This window comes from Malaclemys terrapin, chromosome 8 (assembly GCF_027887155.1).
Source record: "Malaclemys terrapin pileata isolate rMalTer1 chromosome 8, rMalTer1.hap1, whole genome shotgun sequence".
In the NCBI taxonomy this organism is placed as follows: domain Eukaryota; kingdom Metazoa; phylum Chordata; order Testudines; family Emydidae; genus Malaclemys; species Malaclemys terrapin.
Genome location: NC_071512.1, coordinates 103,031,067 through 103,054,141, shown reverse-complemented (window position 1 = coordinate 103,054,141; position 23,075 = coordinate 103,031,067). Strand labels below are relative to the sequence as shown.

Here is a 23,075-nt window from a genome sequence, read left to right as displayed (position 1 = left end):
GCAAGACAGACATGTCAGACCCGACTGAGTTAAGGTCCTTCCACTGATTTCAGTGAGGCTCTGGATTCTCCTCGTATCTCTCCCATTCAGGTCCTTACAAGGCCCTACACAGCTTAATTTGACCACTCTGGCCAGATCTCAGCAAAGGGTTGTTAGCTATCTGCCTTAGGAGAGTGAAATTTACTTCCTGCCTGGTTACAAGGAGAAGCCTGTCCTAGATTTCACTTCAGATGAGGAATTCACTCAGGGTGCACAATGGTTTTCCCTAGAATTCATTGAAAACACAAGGAAGTGTCTCTTGATTAGGGATTGCATTTCCAGGTGGATTCTGAAACATGCAGAACTAATACTCTTTGTTCCAATCTCCGGTCTTCCAGAGTGTTTGTTCTCATCCTCATTGCCATCAGCATTCTCTGGATTCCCATCATTCAGATGTCCAACAGCGGTCAGCTCTTTGACTACATTCAGTCCATAACCAGTTATCTGGCCCCACCAATTACTGCCCTCTTCATCCTGGCAATCTTCTGCAAGAGGATCAATGAGCCCGTAAGTAAGGAATCAGTGACTGGGCCGGTATGAATAGTTATACCACCTCAGGGTGTGTGTGTGCGTGTGTGTGTGTGTGTGTGTGTGTATTCTTAGTAAACATTCAAGTGGATTATTGCAAACCATTATCTGGAAAAATTAGAAATCAGAGGGGTTAGAACTGGTTCGAGTTGTTTGGGATTAACTATAAAATGATTTTAAACAGGAAATTTCACAGGACAGGATGGTTGGGGGACTGGGACTGGTCTATGGAACCTTTTATCTCCAGGTTACCCGTTCAAACCCAGCCCAGCAAAGCTGTGACCATCACAAAGTGGCTTAGTGGCATCAGTTAGTGGGCCTTACCCCTGTTTCTATTGGATGGGTGTCAGCTTCGCAGAAGCCACCACAACTGGGGCAAATTGGTAGCCTCAGCAGAGGGGCCATGGAAACTCAACTAGCTTCATACTCCTAGAAGTGGTCCCTCTAGGTCTAGGTCAGTGAGGGGCAAACTTGCACTCCCACTGTCTGGGCTGTAACTGCTCTACATACAGAGAGGGCCTTAGGCCCAGATCTTCAAAGGTATCCAGGTTCCTAACTTCCATAGCTTTGAGGATCTGGCCTTAGTCTCTAGGAGACAGATCCTCAACTGGTGTAACTTGTTTTGGCTCCATTGAAGTCTGTCCATCCAGTACGTTTCACTAGCTCGAAATTCATTTATAAAACACCAACCATGTTTGGCTTCCCTCCAGTCCAATCTGCAGAGGTGGAGACTCAGACTTCTACCATTCCCCTGTGTCTCTCTGTGCCCTCTTCTTTCCTCTGTCAGCGAGAAGGGGGAGCATCACTGGGGCTGTTTAATCCCATTGTTCTGAAACTTCCACTGGGGCCTGGTTCTACTCCTGACACAGGCTCATCTTTTTGAGGCAGGAGGAACCCCCTAAGGGATTTCAGACCCTATTTCAGAACGTAGCTCAGGGTTCAAATTATTTCTGGAAAATTGGACCTTTTTGCTAAACCCCTTGAAAACAAAGTGGCAGTGAAAATGAAACCTTGCTCCCTTTTCCAGTAACAGCCCTCAAAGCGTCTTTCTAACCTTTCTTATGGTTCTGTCTCCCCCTGTTATGGTGTGGCCAGAAACAACTGTCTACCCCGGGAAGGACTACCGAGTCTTCCAAGGGCTTTTACCCCTGTTTCTGAAGCATGTGGGGTGGCCACTGCCTGAGACACGCCATGGGACTAGATGGACCAATAGGTCCCAATCCTGCAATGAGATGAATCTCAGTGGAATCTTTTGCCCACCCAGAGCCTCACTGAAATCAGTGGAAGGACCTTAACTCAGTCGGGTCTGACATGTCTGTCTTGCAGTTAGAAGGGTGGGAATGAGTAGATTACAAATTCTGAGGGCCATTAAAGGTATCTAGACCCTCCCTTGCTGTCCTGCTCTGTTGACTCCATCCTGGAGAGAAGGGACCATTCCCAGAAAGGGACTATAATCCCCACCCCCCAAAGATGCTTTCAAGGATCCCTCACTTCCTTATGCGTCTCTTCCTATGTTTTCTTCCCAGGGTGCTTTCTGGGGCCTCATGTTCGGGCTGGTAGTAGGTGGCATTCGAATGATCATGGAGTTTTCCTATGGTGTGCCATCCTGTGGCGAGGAGGACCCAAGACCAGCTGTGCTAAAGGACGTGCACTACCTGTACTTTGCCCTCATTCTCTGCGTGCTCACGGGCATCGTCATTACCCTAATTAGTCTCTGCACCCCACCAATCCCAGAGGAAAAGGTAAGCAGCTCTCCAGTTCAAACCTTTCAAGCCCCTCCCCATCATAGGGTCCAAGAGTTCTCCCTGATCTGTACAGCCCTGGCTCTCCTATTGCTGAGATCTCAGGGTCTATAATGCACATCTACAAAGAAGCACCTTTCCCAAGCCCTTCTGTTTTCCAGGGCTCAGAGCGTTAACGCTGCTTGAGGCTCAATGAATTATTGAAATGGAGTGTGAGTTCCTGTGCTGTATGTACAGCTCTGCACACACACACTGCAGCACATAATATCTGGGAGAGAAGGAAAAGAAGTGTGTTGCTGAGAAGGAATTAAATAGAGCTAATTGAAGCTTCTGTCCTATTTCAGCAAAGCCCCCATCAATCTTGCAAGCAAACAAGATTAATATCTTTGCAACACTGGCATTTAGAGAAATAACATTCCATCCCAATGTGATCTCAATTACATTTAACAACATAGTGTCATGGTACAGAAGAAAGCAACTTTCTTTTACTTACTGTATTAAAACAGAACTGTGCATAAAGGTTAAGGTTTTATTGAGTGTCAGCTTAAAGAGATACTGTCAAGTAGTTTAGGGTCTAAGGAGCTTTGGTTTCCTGAGCGGTTGCATAAAAATGGGGGGCAGGAAAAGGAAAAAAACATCAGGTGCAACCATGTTCCATGACTTTTTTTTAAAAGAACTTCTGAATGGGGTATAGGATATATAGATTCTCTGGGCCACATGTAGCCCTGGTTTATCTCTGTTGACTTCAATGGAGGGGATAGGTTTAAATCCAAGTGATTGAAATCACCAACATTACTCATGATTTAAATCATCACTTTTAATTGAGTCTTGCATTTATACATTTTAGTTATTTTCCTATTGATTCTCATTGGTTGATAACCATTAAAACATGTCAATTTGCAACTAAATATAGCCTTTACATGAAATTTGGTTCTTTTTGCTAACCAGGAAGATGCACCAAACTTGCACAAGCTGTGATTATGTCATGTGACATTGACCGCCGTGACATTTTCTGCTCTGGGGCTGGAGCTCCCACCCAGCCCTGCCCTCGCAGCCCCCAGCCCCCAAACTGGTGGGGGGACCCACAGCTGCCCAGCCATGGCCCATAAATCATAAAATCATAGAATATCAGGGTAGGAAGAGACCTCAGGAGGTCATCTAGTCCAACCCGCTGCTCAAAGCAGGACCAACCCCAACTAAATCATCCCAGCCAGGGCTTTGTCAAGCCTGATCTTAAAAACCTCTAAGGAAGGAGATTCCACCACTTCCTTAGGTAACCCATTCCAGTGCTTCACGACCCTCCTAGTGAAATAGTGTTTCCTAATATCCAACCTAGACCTCCCCCACTGCAACTTGAGACCATTGCTCCTTGTTCAGTCATCTGCCACCACTGAGAACAGCCGAGCTCCATCCTCTCTGGAACCCCCCTTCAGGTAGTTGAAGGCTGCTGTCAAATCCCCCCTCACCCTTCTCTTCTGCAGACTAAATAAGCTGGCCAGGGCCAGCGGATGGGGGACCCTGCAGCTACCAGGTGCCCAGGCGAGGGGACTCAGCAGCCCCCAGCCCTGGGGCAGGGGAATCCTGGAGCTCCCAGGCACCGCATCGGTGGGGGACCTGGAGCCCCAGCACAGCGGGTGCTGAACCCACCTCTCCCTTTTGTCAGGGATCCTTTTAGTGAAAGTCAGGGACAGGTCACGGGAAATAAACAAAAATTCACGGCAGCCCGGGACCTGTCCCTGACTTTCACTAAAAAGATCCCTGACAAAAACTTAGCCTTAATTATATAGCTTAACGGGCATTTATTCAGAGTCTTAATTTTGACATTATCTTAGGAAATGATGCATTTTTTATTTGCTAGATGATGATGAACTTTTTACTTGTGATTTGTGTCAAACTCTATTTGGATGGAAATTCAAATTCAGTTAAAACGCTCCAAACCGGCATTTTAAATTTTGTATTATTTATGTATTTATTTATTTATTATTATATTTATTATTTATTATTAAATAAAGCTACCTTAAATGTGCTGGATACGTAAGACATTTTTTTTATCAAAACATGTTTTTTCATTTAAAACTAACTGCTTTATTCAACAAAGGCTGCATTATCTGAAATTAGTGAATTGAACTGATTATTTCTTGTCACCGTATCCTTTAAGATTTTAGAACTAGCTGATCTAGTCCTCTCACACCTAGTTTTTATTCACTGATTGAAAGAGGCACACAGGTTTTCCTTGGTTTTCAACTCCCATTGGTTTCTTAACTTTGATTGAACCGGTCCCTGAACTGAGCTAGTTGGATAAACTGAAACGCAGAAAATACCCTCGCTGCACTTGTAGAAAAGCCCACTGGTGTGAAAAGCTGGGTTAGCACTTCATACTCTTGTTCCAGGTTCTTAGCCAGTGGTGGTTTGACATTCTTTAAAAGTTGGCACCAAATTTATACTACTCGATATTATTATTTTTTGCATTTAATTTAAAAGTTTTAATAGATTCATGATAAATATAGGCCTTAACATATATGGGTTGTCATTGTTTCAAATTTCATTTTAAATAGGTTGTTTTTTTAAAAAAATAAATAAATGTGCATTTAATTTAAATAAAAAAAACCACTCAGAAAGTTGGATTTTTTAAAATATTTTTTTAAACATTGATTGTTATGCCCCCAGCCTGGCATGGGTTTGAGCCGATAACCTTGTGATGAAAGTGCTTCATATCTCTTTACCAGGCCCAATCCAGCTAGTATCACTGGGAGGCCGTGTGATCCATTAGAGAGAGCTCTGCTTGGGATTCAGGCCCCCAGAGTTGTATTCCAGATGCTGAAATGGGCAACTCATGGCTCAGCTCTGTGCCTCAGTTTCCCCCACTATAAAATGGGGATAATGCTACTCAGCTCCTTTGTAAAATGCATCGAGATCTACTGAGGAAAACTGCCAGATAAGAGCGAGGGATTGTTATTATCCTGTCAAGTGAACTAAAAAAGACATGCCACCAACACGCCCAAGAAAAATACTGACGAGTCAGACCCTTAGCTGGTGTACATTGACCCAGCTGCATTGACTTAAAATACCAAGAACAGCTCTTCAAAGGGGCGATGCTGATTGGAGGATGTAGCCCAGACATCTTTAACGACTCAATGCTTTACGCACAGAAGGGGAAATAGCCGTTTGTAGCTGATGTTAGAGTGGGACAGTTAATGCGCCGAGCTTTAAATGAATTACAATCCAAGAACTGCCAGCGGTAGCATTTCTCCCCGCTGCTTTGGACACTCTCCCATCTCTGTGGGTGATTGATGCTGTGCTGGGAAACAAATATGCAAAGAATTTGTTTGGGATGCTCCAGAGTTCATGTGTCTTCATTGTAGGTAGTCCATATTGTGTCACGCCGTCCTTGAAAACCTTGCAAAAGAGCTTACAATTAAATTTGAGGCTGTGAAGCTGAAATGCAACTGTCAGGTGCCAGATGGCATTTTGGAACAGAAGGATTTATTCTCACTTTGCCTAGTTCTCTCACAGTCCCTCGGGCAAGGAGTGGGGGGGAGGGGCCGCAGAGGGGAAGGAAGCGGTACAGTAACATGACAACTGTTCTGCAAATGAACCAGGTCACCTGGGCTGATCGCCTGCTACACTCCCACGGCCTGTGCTTGTCTTGAGGCCTAGTGCACTAGGAACTTCAACTGTTCTGCTCCAGAGAGTCAGGTTCATACATTAGATGGCGTGTTTTCCAAATTGCTGAGTTCCCACAGTGCCAGGTGCAGCTAATGGGAGCTGGAAATGCTCCTTTCCTCGAAAATCAGACCTTCAAAGTGTGCAGAGGAGACACGGGCTCAAACTAAAGTCTGGGATCCAAATGCCCCCAGACTGGAGGTGTTCCAAATAAAGCAGCTTTCACAGGCGAGAGATCCATATGAGAACACGCTATAACCCAGTTGTTAGGGCACTTGCTTGGGAGAACTGGATTCAAGTCCCTGCTCTACCTTTGGTAGAGGAAGGATTTGAACGCAGGTCTCCCCTATCCTGGGTAAGTGAGCTAACCACTGGGCCATTGGGTATAAGGCAGGCACCACCACCTCATCCTCGTTGTTTGTGAGACAGGAGTGACCTGGCTTAGGTGCCTAACTCCGTGAAGGGTCACAATTGTGAATCCTAAGTGGAGGAAGGCACATCCTGGTAGGCGCCTAACTCCCTTTGAGGGGAGGAGCTTCAGTCATGCCCCTCTCCTTAGCATTTCCCGTTGGCTTCCCACTCAACCAGTGCTGCAGTAGCGTAGCCATGGGGGGAGCGAGGCAGCAGCATCCGATGAAGTGGGCAGTAGCCCATGAAAGCTTATGCTCTAATAAAATTGTTAGTCTCTAAGGTGCCACAAGTACTCCTGTTCTTTTTGCGGATACAGACTAACACGGCTGCTACTCTGAAGCTCCCGCACTGAGCAACTTGGCGCCTTTTTAATTTTTACTCACCCAGCGGCGCTCCAGGTGTCTTCGGCGGCACTTCAGCGGCCGGCCCTCACTCGCTCCGGGTGTCTTCGGCGGCACTTCGGCGGCCGGCCCTCACTCGCTCCGGGTGTCTTCGGCGGCACTTCGGCGGCCGGCCCTCACTCGCTCCGGGTGTCTTCGGCGGCACTTCGGCGGCCGGCCCTCACTCGCTCCGGGTGTCTTCGGCGGCACTTCGGCGGCCGGCCCTCACTCGCTCCGGGTGTCTTCGGCGGCACTTCGGCGGCCGGCCCTCACTCGCTCCGGGTGTCTTCGGCGGCACTTCGGCGGCGGGCCCTCACTCGCTCCGGGTGTCTTCGGCGGCACTTCGGCGGCGGGCCCTCACTCGCTCCGGGTGTCTTCGGCGGCACTTCGGCGGCGGGCCCTCACTCGCTCCGGGTGTCTTCGGTGGCACTTCGGCAGCCGGCCCTCACTCGCTCCGGGTGTCTTCGGTGGCACTTCGGCAGCCGGCCCTCACTCGCTCCGGGTGTCTTCGGCGGCACTGAAGGAAATGCCGCCGAAGACCCGCAGAGTGAAGGTCCCGCTGCCGAGGTGCCGCTGAAGACCCGGAGTGCCGCCGGGTGAGTAAAAGCACCGCTCCGTCAGTAAAAGCGCCGCAGCGGGTGGCGCCTTTTTTTTTTATGCTCCCCCTGTGCCCTCCACCTGGCTACGCCACTGCAGTGCTGGCTTTTCTGAATCCCATTCTTAGGCACCTAACGCCCTCTGTGCCTTGTGTAGGGAGCCTGCGCACCTAACGTGGGGCTGCAGCTTCCACTAGGCGGCAGGGGGCCTAAAAGTGAAGCACTGCGACACGGAATCAGGGTCCGCTGAGTGGATCCGGACCCTGCTCTTTGTGCACTTGCCACGATAATAAAACAAAGTGCTCTTTGTAGCTCTACTGATTCATGTACTGCTTCCAATCAGAAAGACCACCTGACTTCAGCAGTCAAGTCTGTTCTGTCTGCGTTCCAGCTCTTCTGCTACATCCAGTCTATTGAGTCAAATACTGTCCTAAGGTACATGGAAATTATGCTGCTAACTTTCCCCCGTCAGCAGTTGTTTTTTTGCTTACTCCAAAATAGCTGTCCTGTTAGCCACGATCTCCCTTTAGTGAATCCCTGCTGACTGAGCTTAATGAGATCACAGCTCGTGTCCTTGGCTTGTCAGTGTTGAAGGCAAGCTGCTGCAGTCGTAGTTTTTAGGACATTGCTGGGTGGGTAGGACACACGATAAGTCTTGTCCCCAACATGACAGCCCGTCGACAAGCTCCTGAATGGAAAGGTGAGCGGTGGAGGGAGATTTGGAGCACAGGGCTGCAGGGGAAGGCATTTCATCATTGCAACTCAGCTGAAGCTGAAAGGGAAGATTTTCAAGGTGCCTAATTCCAAATGCCTGTCCATGGGAGTTAGGCACTGAACTCCCATTAGTGACTTTGCAACTCTTGGCCCTCAAAAACTTGACTTCTGAAAGTAAAGTTTTTGGGGGGGGAGCATGAAGCTCAATGCACCTTGCGTATCTAGGCTCTGCTCCGTAACTTTCCCTTCCTTCCTTCCCCCTCTACTGAACTGGGTTTCTCCCCTTCCCAAAAATTGAGAATCACATTTCTCAAGTGTTCCGCACCAGCAGCTCTCCACAAAGTTCCACCTTCATTGAGGCAGGGAGGTAAAGGTCAGGAGTGAAATCGTGACGTCAAGGGCAAAACTTCTATTGACTTCAGTGGGGCCAGGATCTCTCTCTCTCTCTCTCTCTCTCTCTCTCTCTCCCAGGCTTTCAAAAGAGGTATTCAGCATTGCCAGAAGCTCAGCCAAAGGTGGGCTCTGAACTTCCATGGATCTCAATGAAAGTTAGGAGCCTACCTTTGAGGATCTGGGCCTTAGCTCCCAGTCTACCAAATTCATTTGAAAATCTGGCCATATTTTGAGGCCTAAATTGGAATGGGCCTGTTTTGAAAATCAGCAATTAGTTCTGAGCTCTTAGGAAAATTCTGGCCTTAATACATTAATTCCAGGACAAACCTTATGCACAAAACAGCCATTTGTGTTTGGGGAAGGAGTGGGAGTGATGGGGTCTGGGTAGTTTCTTGAATTCTTTTGTGCTCAGAAACTTTGCAACATTCCGGTGACATTTCCTAAGTGATTTAAAAAAAAAAATCCTCTGTAAAGATGAGGATCATCAAATCGAAGTAATTTAGCAAAATGTGACAAGAAAGATTAGCCTTGCCTGATGCTCATCTTGGTTGAAAATGATTTAAATAAAGCTATAAATCTTCCGGAACATGTTGTATCCGTTGGAAATTGCCAGCTAGATTTTGGCGTGTTTAAAAAAAAAAAATCTACCTTTAAACTGGTGATACTGTGTGTGCGACCCAGTGGAGAACTTAATTTCCATGGAGGCAGAGAGGAGACATCTGCTGTTGGGAGAAATGAGTGCCTTCTCCGGAGCAGTCTGGCAGACGTGTCGGTCTGAGAGGTGTGGTTGGCCAGTGTCAGCTGCTCCTGGTGGCTTCTGTTCCCCTCTCACAAACACATGGGAATTCAGCAGATCAGAATTACCTTAGCCACCTCGCTCTCAATAATGTTACGTGGGATGGGATGCCAGAGGAAAGCAGCAATTCCCTTCCCCCACCACCCCAGGACAGAATGGGAAGGAAATTGCAAGTGCAAAGACCAACATTTCCCACCTCCAGCTGGGAATAGGCTGGGTAGGGTATGTTAATAGTTAAGGACCCAGGGCCATTAACATTCAAGCCCACACTGTGCATTTCCCTGGAAGGTCCAGACTTTTTGACTCTTGTGCTTATACACCACACACGAGCCAGGCGACGCGTCTCTTGCTTCTAGCGCAGTGTTTTGGCCCATCCTGGCATGGCTTCGAAAGGGAGGGTGAATGAGAGCGCACGTTTCTGGAGTCAGCAGCTGTTCTGCTCCTTGCGGAGGCAGGAGAAGGCCACCCAGGCCTGCCGAAAGCCAGTGAGAAATGGGGCATTGGCAAGGCCTAGGCTGTGAGTGTAAAACCTCCCAGCTTTTAATAAAAAGGAGAGGTGGGCAGACAGATCAGCTGGCTCTGTTGACAGCAAGAGATTGCTTTGCTGAATGTCTCTTGTTCGTGCCAAGCCGATGGACATGCAAAGTGCCAGGCCAAGACGCTGCTCTGTAAAGTTACAATGACGATGCAGATTTCTCCTTTATCTGCAACTGATTCCTACTGGCTCTTAGCACTTTTCCAGAACTTAGCACAAAATGCCATGGTGCCTTGAATCCCGGGTGCAGACTGGGCCTGGGTGGGTGCCACAGACAGGTAGGGAAGAGAGGACTCTGCCGCACCAGGTTGTCAAAGAGCAGTTGCAGCATCCTCTGTGATGCCAACACTGCCATCCTTTTGGTGTGGAATGGCCAGTGGACCTGTATAGTGCCAAGTCCCTGGCCCTGCTGCCAACTTTCCCTGAGGCCTAGTGGCAGACATGGCAATTTCCTACAATATCTCTGGGAGATGTGACTGTATATTATTCCATGGAGGGCAGGTGACCACAGCTCCTGCAGGAACTAAGGGGGGTGTGTGTGTGTGTGGGTGTGTGTGTGTGTGTGTGTGTGTGTGTGTGTGTCAGTCAATTGGACAAGTTCACACAGGTTGTATCCAGGAGCGGCGCCAGGGTTTTGGGTGCCCTACGCGGGGGTCCTTCCGCACTCCCGGTCTTCGGGGCACTTCGGCGGCGGGTCCTGGAGCGAGTGAAGGACCCGCCGCAGAATTGCCGCCGAAGACCCGGAGCGTGGAAGGACCCCCCGCCACCGAATTGCCACCCCCCCCCCACAAATCCTGGTGCCCTAGGCAACCGCCTAGGTCACCTAAATGGAAGCGCTGGCCCTGGTTGTATCACCTCTAGAGAGAGAGACCTCCTCCTGGGGAGGCTCACCTGTACTAGTTCAAACCGGATTCTCCAGAGGCCAACAGACTTGTGGATAAATAGCCAGCATTTAAACAGACACAGGTCCTGCTTTCTGATCCAGCAAATGGACCTTTTGTCCAAGGGCCGGGGAACCCCAAATCCTTAAGGAAGGGTTGGAAGCACTGATACCTGCCGGGGCTTGGAGGGGGAGCCGATTGCTCATCCGTTTTCTAGCATGCATATAGGTTCTAATATTTGTTCTAATATGATTTCTCTGTAATGCTTTTACCTTAAGAATAAAATCTACTTACTTACAAAAGGCTACGTGGTAACTTACAACTGTGGGCACGTATGCTGGCCATAAGCCTTCGAAGAGAAAACTAAGTGCAGATGCTGGCCCGGTTTGCTAGTGTTGCTTGCTGGGAATAGTGCAGTGTAGACAAGGAACTGTGCAGCTTGGAAAAGTCCTGTTCAGGAGGGAGAGACAGAGACACTCAGGTCTCTGCCCAAGAGAGGTGATGGTGGGGAAGCCGGGACCCTAGAGTGTGCGCCTTTGCTGGACCATGGGGAATACAGGTGAAGTTGCCCTGAACTGTGACACCTAGGCTGCAACTTTATAATCTGCTTTGCATAAGGTACAGTGCAGGGAATGAGTCGATTGTGTTTCAGGCAGTCCCACTTCCTCCCCCATGCTTTCCCCTTGCTCTGGTGGAGGAGTTCACATAGCCAGCAAGAAAGAGGGGGAAGCCAGGGTGGGCCTCACTCCCTCCACCCCCATCACAGCAGGGCTTATTGCTGCTGGAGTCACAATCCATGCAGGGGATTGAGGGACATTCTCTCCTGCATGCCCAAATGAGGGCTGGAACAATCTAACCCTGAATGAACATGATGTTGTCAAGTTCTGTCTTGGCCCAGTGCCCTGGGTGTGGGAGGGGTTGAAGGTCCTGTCTCTGCCATGCCCTAGCCTGTTGTTGTTCCTTCCGTTGGTTGGTCCTTTGCTGTAACCTTGAACTTCTGGGCCTTTGTGCCTAGGATTTGGGCTTGGTTCCTTTGATGGTGTTTCATTGGGAAACGTCATTCCATAGCAGCAGGAGTGAGGTTCCGGATACTGCCGTTGTCGCTTTGCATTTCTATGGCAAGCCAGCTGTTTGTGTTTACTGGCCCTGCCTGCAACTTGAACACATACATCTTTTGGGCCCCCAATCCAGCTCTCTACCTGTACTGATCATGCAATTTCCCAAAGAGAGGAGCCTTCACACAGAGAGGTGTGCTAATCTCCAAAAGATTAAAATGGCACCAGCCAATGGAAAATACAAGAACTGTTGGAAAAAAGCAACACAGATTTTTGTAAAAAGAACAGGAGTACTTGTGGCACCTTAGAGACTAACAAATTTATTAGAGCATAAGCTTTCGTGGACTACAGAAGAAGTGGGCTGTAGTCCACGAAAGCTTATGCTCTAATAAATTTGTTAGTCTCTAAGGTGCCACAAGTACGCCTGTTCTTTTTGCGGATACAGACTAACACGGCTGCTACTCTGAAACAGATTTTGTGAGGTCAAACCCTCCCCATTCTAATCACAGCTCCCGTTTCCAGCCATGTCACCAACACTGGTCTTGTTCTATGAACTGTCAGCTCTTTAAATTGCTTTCCCTGTTTGTTTTGCATCCAGCTGGCTAGCCTGACGTGGTGGACTAGACACAGCAAAGCTCCCACAATTGACCTGGTGAGCTACAAGAGCGAGTCGGCGGAGGTAAATCCTTCAGTGGGCGAGAGTGATGGGGATGAGCCGACTTGGGAGAACACGGATTCAGGGAGCAAAGAACATGGAGGTAGGTTAGCTGGGTCTTCCAAATATGTGCACGTGTGGGTGTAGGGGACCTGGTCCACCAGCATCCTTCGAATGACTTCAATGGCATCCGGCCCATGGATCTAACGATACCACGTTTGTGGAGGTGACAGCTACATGCTAAATTAATTTATCTTTGACCACCGCACCTGCACTCTGCCGCTACCCCGTTCCCCCCTCGGGTTTGGTCTAACATTCCAACCCTCTGTATAGTTCCAGAGAGCTTCCATTGAAAACCAAAAAACAAATCAACTTTCCAGAGAAATGGTTCCTCCTTCTCCCCCTACATGTGGAATTTCCTTCTCCCACATGGCCCCGGCCTCAGCGCCAGGTTCAGCAACAGCGTTTTTAGACTTTAAAAGTATCCCAGCTTTAACTGCCTACATCGGCCAGGCCAGCTGGACGCAGAAACTTCCCAGCAGATCTTGAGATATACCAGTGGTGGGGGCCAGATAAGCACCTAGATAGACCAACCAAGCACCTGCTTTTAGGTCCTAGAGGGCCCGCGATATGGACTTTAAAGCCAGGACATTTTTAGATGCAGACAAGCTATTTTAGGTAATTTGTTGAAGTTTTTGGGGTGCCGGGACTTGGGGCACCAGGCTTCATCTGTGGGGTCACGTGGCCCCCTGAAATAGCTCGCGTCCCCCACCCCCAGTTGAGAACCGCTGATCTAGACCATCCCAGACAGGTGTTTGTCTAACTTGCTGTTAAAAGCCTCCAATGATAGAGATTCCACAAGGTAATTTGTTTCAGTGCTTAACCAACTATTTAGCTTAAATAGCTCTTCACCCTCCTTAGTATTTACAGACAGTAATCATAGTCCCTTTCAGTCTTCTTTTTGCCAGGCTATAAAAGCCAAGCTTTTTCAGTCCCTTCTCATAAGATAGGTCCTCCATTCCCTGATCATCCTAGTAGTTCTTCTCTGCACCTGTGGCCGTTTGAATTAGTCTTTCTTGAACGTGGGTGGCCAGTACGGTGCACAGCATTCTAAATGAGGTCTTACCAGTGCCTTGTACAATGGCATTGATACTGCCCTGTCTCTACTGGAAATGCCTCACCTTGTACATCCTAGGATCGCTTTGGTCTTTTTTTGCACCTGCATCGCATTAGTGGCTCATAGTCATCCTGTGACCAACCTCCCAACTGTATCAGCAAATTCCATTAGCACACTTCTAATTATTAGTTTATTAGAAAGAAAATAGCCCCCGGCCCCTTCTCAGCATGGTCAGAGGCTTCCTTTGGAAAACCATCCAAAATTTCAGGTGCACGTTTTGAACCTAACCCTTCTGAGTCCACAAATCTGAAGAGCTCGCAAGGTGGGAATGCTCTCGTGAGATTATCTACATTTCCTTAGTCTAGACTGTCTGTGCTTGACTTCATTCTCATCACAGCCTCAGAATGAAGAGGTGAGAAACAACAACAAAAGTTCTCCTCCATTTTTTTTTTAATGGAGGCCGTAGGGATTCAAGTTCAGTGTAGCTGTTCCGGGTGCTGATGTTGTTTCTTATCAATTCTTATTATACCTGACCCAGCTCATCTTTTTATAGCCTGACGTCTTGGTAATTTGGTAATTAGCAATGATGGGAAAGGAAATGCAGAACAGCTTATACAACAGTTTAATGAGGTTTGGGTAACATGTTTTTTCAAGCTTTTATGATATGCTACCTTTCAAAGCGTGGAAGGAACAGCCAGTGACAATTAAAAGGCATAATTCACACAGCGCTTCACTCCTGATAAACAATCCATGAGTTCTGTGTCGGAGACATACAAGTTTTGTGGAGCTTGGTGGAAGTTGGGCAGTGGAGAAATAAGAAGGGTTTTTGTTCGTTAAACAACAAATGCTTCATATGTCAATCGACTGGGATGATTTAACCTCTTTGGAGGACAGATTTTCTTTGTCTTTTTTAGTTACATTTTAAGAATGCCTGGGCAAAGTAAGGCAGGTTGGATTTGTGGCCTGAGTGCAGGGCTGGGATCCAGGAACATCTCAATCCTAATTGTAGCTGGGCCACTGATTTAGGACAACTATTTTCCAAAGTGACTGGTTTTGGGTGCTCAGGTTGAGATTCATTATGCCTGATTGTCCAAGTGGCTGAGTGTCTGTAGACCAGATTCTGGGAGATATGGATACACGGAGCTTCCGGAAATGGTTCATCCAAAATCGTAGTGTGGAAAATCAGCAGCCACTTTGGCAAATCACCTAACCTCTTTGCCGCTCAGTTTCTGTACAACGTTATACTCACTTGGCTATCTCCAGCCAGGAGCAAGGACTGATTCATGCTTGCCCAGCACTTGGAACATATCAAGTGCTACTAATGTAACGTGCTGTTTTAACCGTTCTTTCATCTGGGTTTCAGCTAGCTTAGTTGTGCTGTGAGGGTGGACTGGGCCGTGCTGGTTAACCAGCTTACCCGTTCACTTCCTCGGCAGCACTAACAAGGAGGTCTGGCTTTTGCTCTGGGCTCTTAGAAGAGAGCAACTTTTTAACCATGGTCATGGTCATTATTGGACTATTAATTCCTCTGGTTGGGGTGAATCCTTTAATGCAGCGCCGGGGGTGCCGGAATGTCCCTAAAAGTGTGTGGGGGGGTCCATGGGCACCTAAACTGTGACCCCACCCCCTTATGCTGCCCCTTCCTCCCTGGGTCCCCACCCTCACGTTGCCCCTTCCATAGAGGCCCTGCCTTCACACCACCCCTTCCCTCAAGGCCCTGCCCTCACACTGCCCCTTCCCCCTAAGGCCCCACCCTTGTGCCACCCATCCCCCCAAGACCCGCCCTCTTTCAGCCTCTTTCTCCCAAGGCCCCGCCCTCACACTGCCCCTTCCCCCGGAGGCCCCACCCTTTCCCCCAAAACCCTGCCCTCTTGCAGCCTCTTTCTCCTGAGGCCCCACCCTCATGCTGCCCCTTCCTCCAGAGCTCACACCACCTATTCCCCTGAGGCCCCACCCTCACGCCGCCCCAACCTCCCAAGTCCCTGCCCTCACACCACCCATTCCCCCCAAACCCTGCCCTTGCACTGCCACTTCTTCCCAAGACCGGCTCCCCCGCTCCTCTCCACCCCCTCCCCCTGTCACTCTCATTTACGGCCAGTAAAGAGTGGGAGGGCATAGCCCCTGCGCAGAGCCGTTCCTGAGCTGCAGCCATTGGTTCCTGGACCTATCATGAGATGAGAGGGTGACGTGTTCCCTTCCATGGAGGATGTGGCTCAGTGGGGCTGGTTTTCAACCCGTATGCCTCAAGCAGTAGTCCTGCATGGGAGATGTGCAGACAAGTGGCACGGTGTATTTAGGGCGTGGGACAGAGGTGAGGCGAGTGGAATACCCCAGCGTTTAGAATATGGGACTAATTCCCCCTCTCTGTATTTCCTGCAGCAGCGAGCTCTCCTTGCTGGAAGAAGTTATACTTCTGGTTCTGCGGGATCTCCAGCAGCCCAGGACCCACGCTGACCAAGGAAGAGAAAGCAGTCCTGGAAAGGAAACTCACCAGCATTGAGGAAAAGCCCCTATCAAAGACTCTTTGCAACATTAATGCTATAATCCTACTAGCTATTAACGTCTTTCTGTGGGGTTACTTTGGCTGAAGACAGGGCTGCAGACAGTCCTCGGCTGGCTTGGCTTTGATTTAGAATATCGCAGTAATGCTTAGAGACGTCAAGCAGGTCAGGGCCACATTGTTCTAGGGGCCATGAACACAGTAAATGGAATTCCCTGCCCCAGAGAGCTCACAATCTAGAAGACCAAACCTAGCGGGCAGGGATATCGTATTTACCAGAGAGGGTTTTTATCAGGTAAAATCGTGGGGTTTTGTCACCTAGGGAAAAATTAGTTGGGCCCAATTTATGATATTTTCTATTTTTAAAATTGTTTTATCATCACACACATCACACTTAGTCGTAGTTACATATTCAAATTGCATTACAGAGTCAAATCAGGCACTAGATTAGGAGATTAATGTAGGGTTGTACAAATAAACAAGTAAAATTGCAGTGAGTGTAATACTAATATATGTAATTCTAATAGGGTCAGAATGTCTGTAAACAACTTAGTTTGGTATTTTCTCCAGGAAGTTATACAGGCCATGACACCTGTCTGTTTTCAATATTATATAACCCAAAGCCAAAAACATTCCGTGACAGTAACGCAGAGTTGTAGCCATGAAGCATTAAGCAATCCGAAGCATGCAGCGCTGTGGACAATCTGAACCTGTTTCTCAGTTTTGAATGGATGTATCCAGTCTGAAAAGATTCATGCTATGCTTGCTGAACTTGCTGGACACTGGTGGACTTGCACCACCAGTTCTGTGAAGTCAGAGAGAATCTCGGCCGTTTTCGGATTTTTTCCACCACGTGAAAGTGGAAACTTTTTCCTTGATAGCGGGTGAAAACGTCAATTTTGGTTACAGTGCGTCTTCTGTGTTAAATGCAAGTAAATATGGCAGAAAGTCGCAATTTCTCCTTGTTCCAATGACACATTTCTTACCTGCGTATTTTGGATGAAGGAGGTCAGCCAATATTTGTAATTGCCTCATGAAATCTCTTTGGTACGTCTGCTTTATGTGGGGCAAGATCTTCATTTATCAGTAAATCCAACCGTCCATCTCATGCACCATGAGTCCTTTTTAGAGTATGTCAAGTGCCACAGAAACTGAATTGAATTGACCGATCAAGTTATTTGCTTATCGGTAAATCCTTTGATTATTAATTACACTGACCACTCTAGCTTTAAATTCTGCCTCTTGATCACTCGTAATCCTGAGATTATGTGGCCAATTTTTGAACATCTGTTTCCAGGCATGTTGTTTGACTGTTCCATTGCGTGTTACCAGGGATTTGGGGGGTTACAGAACTTGACAGGCTTTTAACCAGGCTCCAGGTGATTACGAAAATACTTTTGTAAATCGACCACGTGTTTCATCAAAGCACTCGGTATACGGGCTTGTCCAACTAGATTGAGCCAATGTGATGCACATCCCTATGCAGCAAAAGTGTGGTTATCGTGTGCCAAATCACTGCCCATACTTGGCATTTTTTTCTCATTGTCTGCCGAGTAGCTCTTAACACAACCATACTGTTAATTGCTAATGCCTTGGCGTCTCTTGTCAGTGTAGCACAATCCTTTCCAGTATTCTTATTGCTTCTAGTATCAACTGCTGATACAGAAACCACAGTCAGCTCTCAGTGGGACAATGTGCATGTTACACCAGCCATCTTGTATTCATGGAACTGCGTTTCCGTATCATTTGTTGTGTGCTTCCACCTTTAAGCCATCAGTAACTGCATCTAACCGTTTACCTGCTTTCGACTGGGTGCTTTGTAGCCTGGCCTTAAGCAGCTAACCAGTGCTTGAAAAAATTGGATGTTCAGTACCGGAAAAGGGAATAGTACAGCCATAAAACAGTTCTGCAGTTTTCAGGGCTCCCTTTCGTTTCAGTTCTGGCGGTGTTTTGTGTGTGCCAAACATAGGCATGTATGATTGAAAAACCAGGACACTTCCTCCTCATTGTCTTTGGCTGATGTGGAGCTGCCTTTCTCTTGCTGCTCTTGGCAATGGCAATGCAGTATTATCAGTACCTTCTGTGATTAGATGTTGATAAATGTTTGGCTGTGCGTGTGTGGTCCCTCTGCGTGCCGCCCCAGCCCTGCACAGACAACTGGCACAGCTGACCTTGAGCGAAGCGCCCAATGACCACAAGATCCGTTAAGGGATGAAGGCACCCAGCCAGGTTTATTGTCAATGAAGCACGGTACTAGTATCCTGCAGACTCTACTGGACCACTAATACGTGTATGCCTGTAACAACGGACCAGCTCAGTGAACGGTGGGACTTTCCATTCCTGTGCCAGACAAAACTACACCCTCTGAGATACATCTTTATACCCTGATACAAACAAGTTACATACTGCCCTTCTGACATAGTTAGTTACTGTCCCCGACGTGGCAGTTTTTACCCATTACCTTGTACATGTTGGTTCAATCAAAACATCTCTATTACATACTGTCATCCTGACCTTATCTTTTGGGAGAGGTCAGTGTGTGCCTGTTATCCTTGGGGAATGTTTTTGTACCATCCTTGATATCGGGATATTCTGGTACCACTTGATATCGGGATGTGTTTGCATGAGTACGCTGTGACTAGCACTTAGGAATGTGTATTTCTACATGATCAGCCCTGTTCTTGCCCGATTCTGAGAGCAGGTCCTGCCTCATACCAGGCCTTATGTCTCAGGCTCTCTTCCTACGACACTTTCATCCTCAGAGTCTGATTCGAATACTCACCTATATTGTTGGGGCAATGAATGTGTCAGGCCTGATGTGAGTTACAGTATGGGGGGCCCTCAGCCAGCTGGTATCCAGGGAGGGGGGGTCACACTCTTGTCTGGGGCTGCGTTGTTATTTAATTACCAACATGTCCTATTGGAAATAATGGTGCTTTAAAAATTAAGAGGGTTTTTAGAGTGTCTGTTTCCTGCTGCTGTCAGCACTGTGCTGGTGAATGAAGTGACTTATCCGGCCTCACAGCTCACCATTCCGCAACCAGTGTGATATAACCAGACTCAGGGCCAGACTGTCTCCTGGGCTGCCATGCTTCTCACAGACAGGTGGGCTAGGGCCTGTGCTTTTCCTATTACAATGAGCATATTTAGCTGCCGCTGGTGAGCCCGTGTGCAATGCTTGCTCTGTGGAATGGTCACATAGGGGCTTTCCCGCTCTCTGGGCACCGGCGCAGCCAGAATTCCCACTGAAGAATCAGGACCAGCCGCCCTGGGACTCATCAAGCATTGTGTTGGCCTCCTAGCATCTGAGTGCCAGGTCTCTCTGTGTTACGGCAGTGACGGCCAGGGACGCTGCCACTGGTGCCAATAAGCCCGTGCTATCCCACTCAGTCTTAGTAGGAGCTGGATGGAACATGCCATGAACGTGTCAGCATTGCCGTGCAATGGTGTGTTTTCTTTTCCTACCTTATCTGGTTTCTATGGGGCTGGTACATAGAGTACTGGCCCTAGCACGAGCTCCGACAAAGGCAAGGTCACATGGCCGTGATTCAGATATGACCACGTAAGGCGTCAACGATGAATGGAGAAAGACTTGTGCAATTTAAGAGAGCGTGTGATAGGTTTGTAAAAGGCAGTTCCCAAGCACGTCTTTCACCGGTGTCATGACGATGAGGCGGGAATAAATACAATTGGGAAGCAATAGAGATTCTCAGACTCACCACCAGCCCCGGTGACATTCCGACAGGGAGGAGTTCTGCCTCTCAGAACATTGTATGTCCAAGAAAGTAGAGATGCTTTTGTGCTGTGACAGATGAAGCCGTATGAGTGCTTACACTTCTGGGGCAGACATTGGTGGGAGCTTTTTGTCCTCTACACGTCAGGGCTAGCACACAGGACAGTGTGTTTGCAAATACTGAGAGCTGAGTTATTTTTACCTAGGCGCCGGTAGCTCAGCTGGTGCAAATTGGTAAAGCTCTTCTACCATCAAAGGAGCTATGTGGATTTACACCAGTCATGGATCTGGCCCAAGCAGTTGTGGTTTTTCAGAATGGTGCCCGGATGAAGCCTGTGGGTGCTTCAGAAACACTTTAACAGCGAACGGCTCCAGGTTAGAGAATAATACAATTGGACCTTTGTATGTAACATGTTCAGGTGCCATAGGAAAGGGGGGATGGCAAAAAAGGAGTGATGAAAAATACACACAGATCCACCCACGAACGGGTAAAGCTGTTATCTTCCATGCCAGCATTTCTCACCGAATAACTTGTCTGCATTGCAAGGCCTCATACATCCTTGTTGCTCAGTGCCTGTGATAAATGGCAATAGGCTAACAAGACTGCATTGCATTCAGAATTGTAATTGATATCCAAGTCCATTGGCAGCAGACATTATTAATGATGCCAATGCGTATTTTCTTATTTATCGTCCCACCTAGGCTTGTGTCTATCAGCAAATGATTATCATTCATTTGCCTGACAAATCTATCAAGATCATTCATGATTGTTCAGCAAAGGAGCGTCTTTTAAACAAAGATTAATGACTTGGCGATTTGGCTGGCTGGCTGAGCAAAAGGAAATGAAATTAACAATGAACCCTACAAACATGTCCCCACTTTAATTTACCAGAAAATATTTTAAAATGGTATTTAAAAATGTACTCTATGATAGGCACATTTTTTTTTTTATAAAAAAAGGAAACTCCATAAATTTTAAGGGGCTGGACAGCAAGTTAGCAAACATGGAGCCATCTTTACTGTAGTTCTTTGCCTAGATTTTCTAAGAGAAAGAAAGATCTCCTCACATGGGTTCCCCCCTCAAGTCAAGATTGTCTACACGGACAATCTTACGAACAACCTTGGGATGAACTCCGGCAAGGGGGTGACAAATGAGGATCAAAAAAGCATTTAATGAAGCCAACCAGAGCCATTACTGAGCTCAAAGCCCTTTGCCTCACTCGGGTGCCACAAAAGGAGCCAGGAGCTGTAAGTGGCCATCAGAGAATTCCCTGGCCTAGAGGAACAGCGTGCTGGTGTGAAGCCGCTGGAGGCATCAGGATCATGGCAGGAAAGGGAGGGACAAGGTGGGGGAGAGAAGGGCTGTGGCAAGCAGAATCCCATCACGGCTATCCTCCAATGGCCTACTAGAAGCTCTACAACAAAAGGAAGTACAATGCAGCTGGATTAGTGTTTTCATTTTCCTTTCCTCCACATTCGCTTTTATATTGCTGAGATGAAAGGTTAAAAACCTTTGGACAGCCAATTCGCATGAGGCCGGCTCCTGCAAACAAACATGCTTCAGTTCCCACTGAAGAGGATGACTTATATGCTTGAATGCTAAACACATACATGTGGGACTTTTTTTTTTTTATGGTGCCCAAGTAAGGACGCTATGATTTGGGTCATAAAAGACCCACATGACCAATCAAACCAAATGTTTCCTGGCTTACAGGAAGGAGTAGTGTAATTACAAATCCAGTTCCTCTTTGATGTCATCACAAAATGGCTGCGCATTAGCAGCTCCCATGGGAACACGAGCATATGCGACTAATACTATTTAGCACTTATGTGGTGCTTTACCGCTCCAAATCACTGTACCAACATTACAGCTAAGGCATAGGGTTGCCAACTTGGTAATATTTAAAAACCAGACACTCCAGCAGGGCTGCTGGAACCTCCCCTGCTCCATCTCTTCCCTCTGAGGCCCCACTCCTGCCCTGCCTATCCCCCCCAAAACCCCTCCCATGCCCCATCTCTTCCCCCTGAGGCCATCCCGGCCCACCTATTTCCCCCAAAGTCCATCCCGTGCTCCACCTCTTCCCCGAGACCCCACTCCTGTCCCACTTATCCCCCCCAAAACCCTCCCCTGCCCCACCACCAGGGCCAGCTCCAGGTACCAGCGTAGGAAGCAGGTGCTTGGGGCGGCCAATTCAAAGGGGCAGCACTCCATCCGGTAGCGGGGCGGCACGTCCGGGTCTTCGGCAGCAGGTCCCTCATTCCCTCTCTTCCTCTTTGAGCTGCCGCCAAATTGCCGCCGAAGAGGAAGAGAGGGAGGAACTGCCGCCGAAGTGCCGCCGCTCGTCTTTTTTTTTTTTTTTTTTTTTGCTGCTTAGGGCAGCAGAAAAGCTGGAGCCGGCCCTGCCCACTGCTTCCCCCAAGCCCCTGCCTCTGCCCCAGCCCCACTGCTTTGCCAGAGGCCCTGTCCCAAGCCACTCCTCTTCCTCCTTCTCTCTCCCGTTGCTCACTACTTTTCCCCTACCCCCCCCCCCAAGTCAGGAGGGACTTGCCTGCAGAGCCAGGCCTGGGAGCTGAAGCCACCCAGCATAGGTAGAAGGTGGCCCCAGCTGAGTAGGGGTTGGCACGGGTGATGACCCCAGTGCCTCCTGGCTGCCCCCACCTGCAGTAACCGGACTTTGGGTAGCTGATCAGTAGAGCTGACTGGACACTGTCAGGGCCCCTTTTTGAGTGGATTTTCCAGTGGAAAACCAGGAACCCGGCCACCCTACTAAGACAGCCAGGGGATCTGACTAGTGAAGGGAGAGGTGAGAAGACGCAGGGCAGATACATACACTACTAAGAGCCCTTGTTCCTAAGAGCCTGCAGTCTAGCCAGGGCAGCCAACGGGTGGTAAAGGAAACAGCGAGCAAAGATAATCAGCTGGGAAGAGACCTGGTGTTTTTCCCAGTCAGTGCCCCACCCACCAGGCTCCACTGCCCCCGCCAGCAGCAAGCCCTCCAAACAAAAACTCTAATGCTTTGGCCCCAGTGTAAAAGCTCTGGCACAGAAGATTAGCTGCAAGAGAGCCAGACAAGCACCATGGGAGACTCTGATCTGCTGTGGCTTTCTCTGTTGGGCCCCACTGAAGTTAATAGCGAAACACCTGCTGGCATGTGCGCTGAGCATATCACACCCTGGGGTGATCTCGCTCTTCCTCGCATGCATTCGTTTTTAGGATTTGGGCGGTGGGGGCTATCTGTGGGTTTTGGTTCATGCCAGAGGAGGTGGGTGCTTTTGCTTTGCTAGTCAGTTCCCTTATTGGTATCAAGTGGGAGGTGGGCGGGCTGACCCACCCACT

General features: G+C 48.4%; 1 protein-coding gene across 1 annotated transcript in view; it reads left to right on the top strand.

The window, feature by feature from the left end:
* SLC5A9 (solute carrier family 5 member 9) overlaps positions 1–17,113 on the top strand; it is a 43,661-nt gene extending 26,548 nt beyond the window's left edge. Inside the window, exons 13-16 of the mRNA XM_054036388.1 lie at positions 378–546; positions 2,094–2,309; positions 12,332–12,491; positions 15,885–17,113. Of these exons, the coding sequence (XP_053892363.1) occupies positions 378–546; positions 2,094–2,309; positions 12,332–12,491; positions 15,885–16,093 (754 nt within the window). The 3' untranslated portion in view covers positions 16,094–17,113. The remainder of the gene's footprint in view (positions 1–377; positions 547–2,093; positions 2,310–12,331; positions 12,492–15,884) is intronic.
* Positions 17,114–23,075: the final 5,962 nt, after the last annotated feature.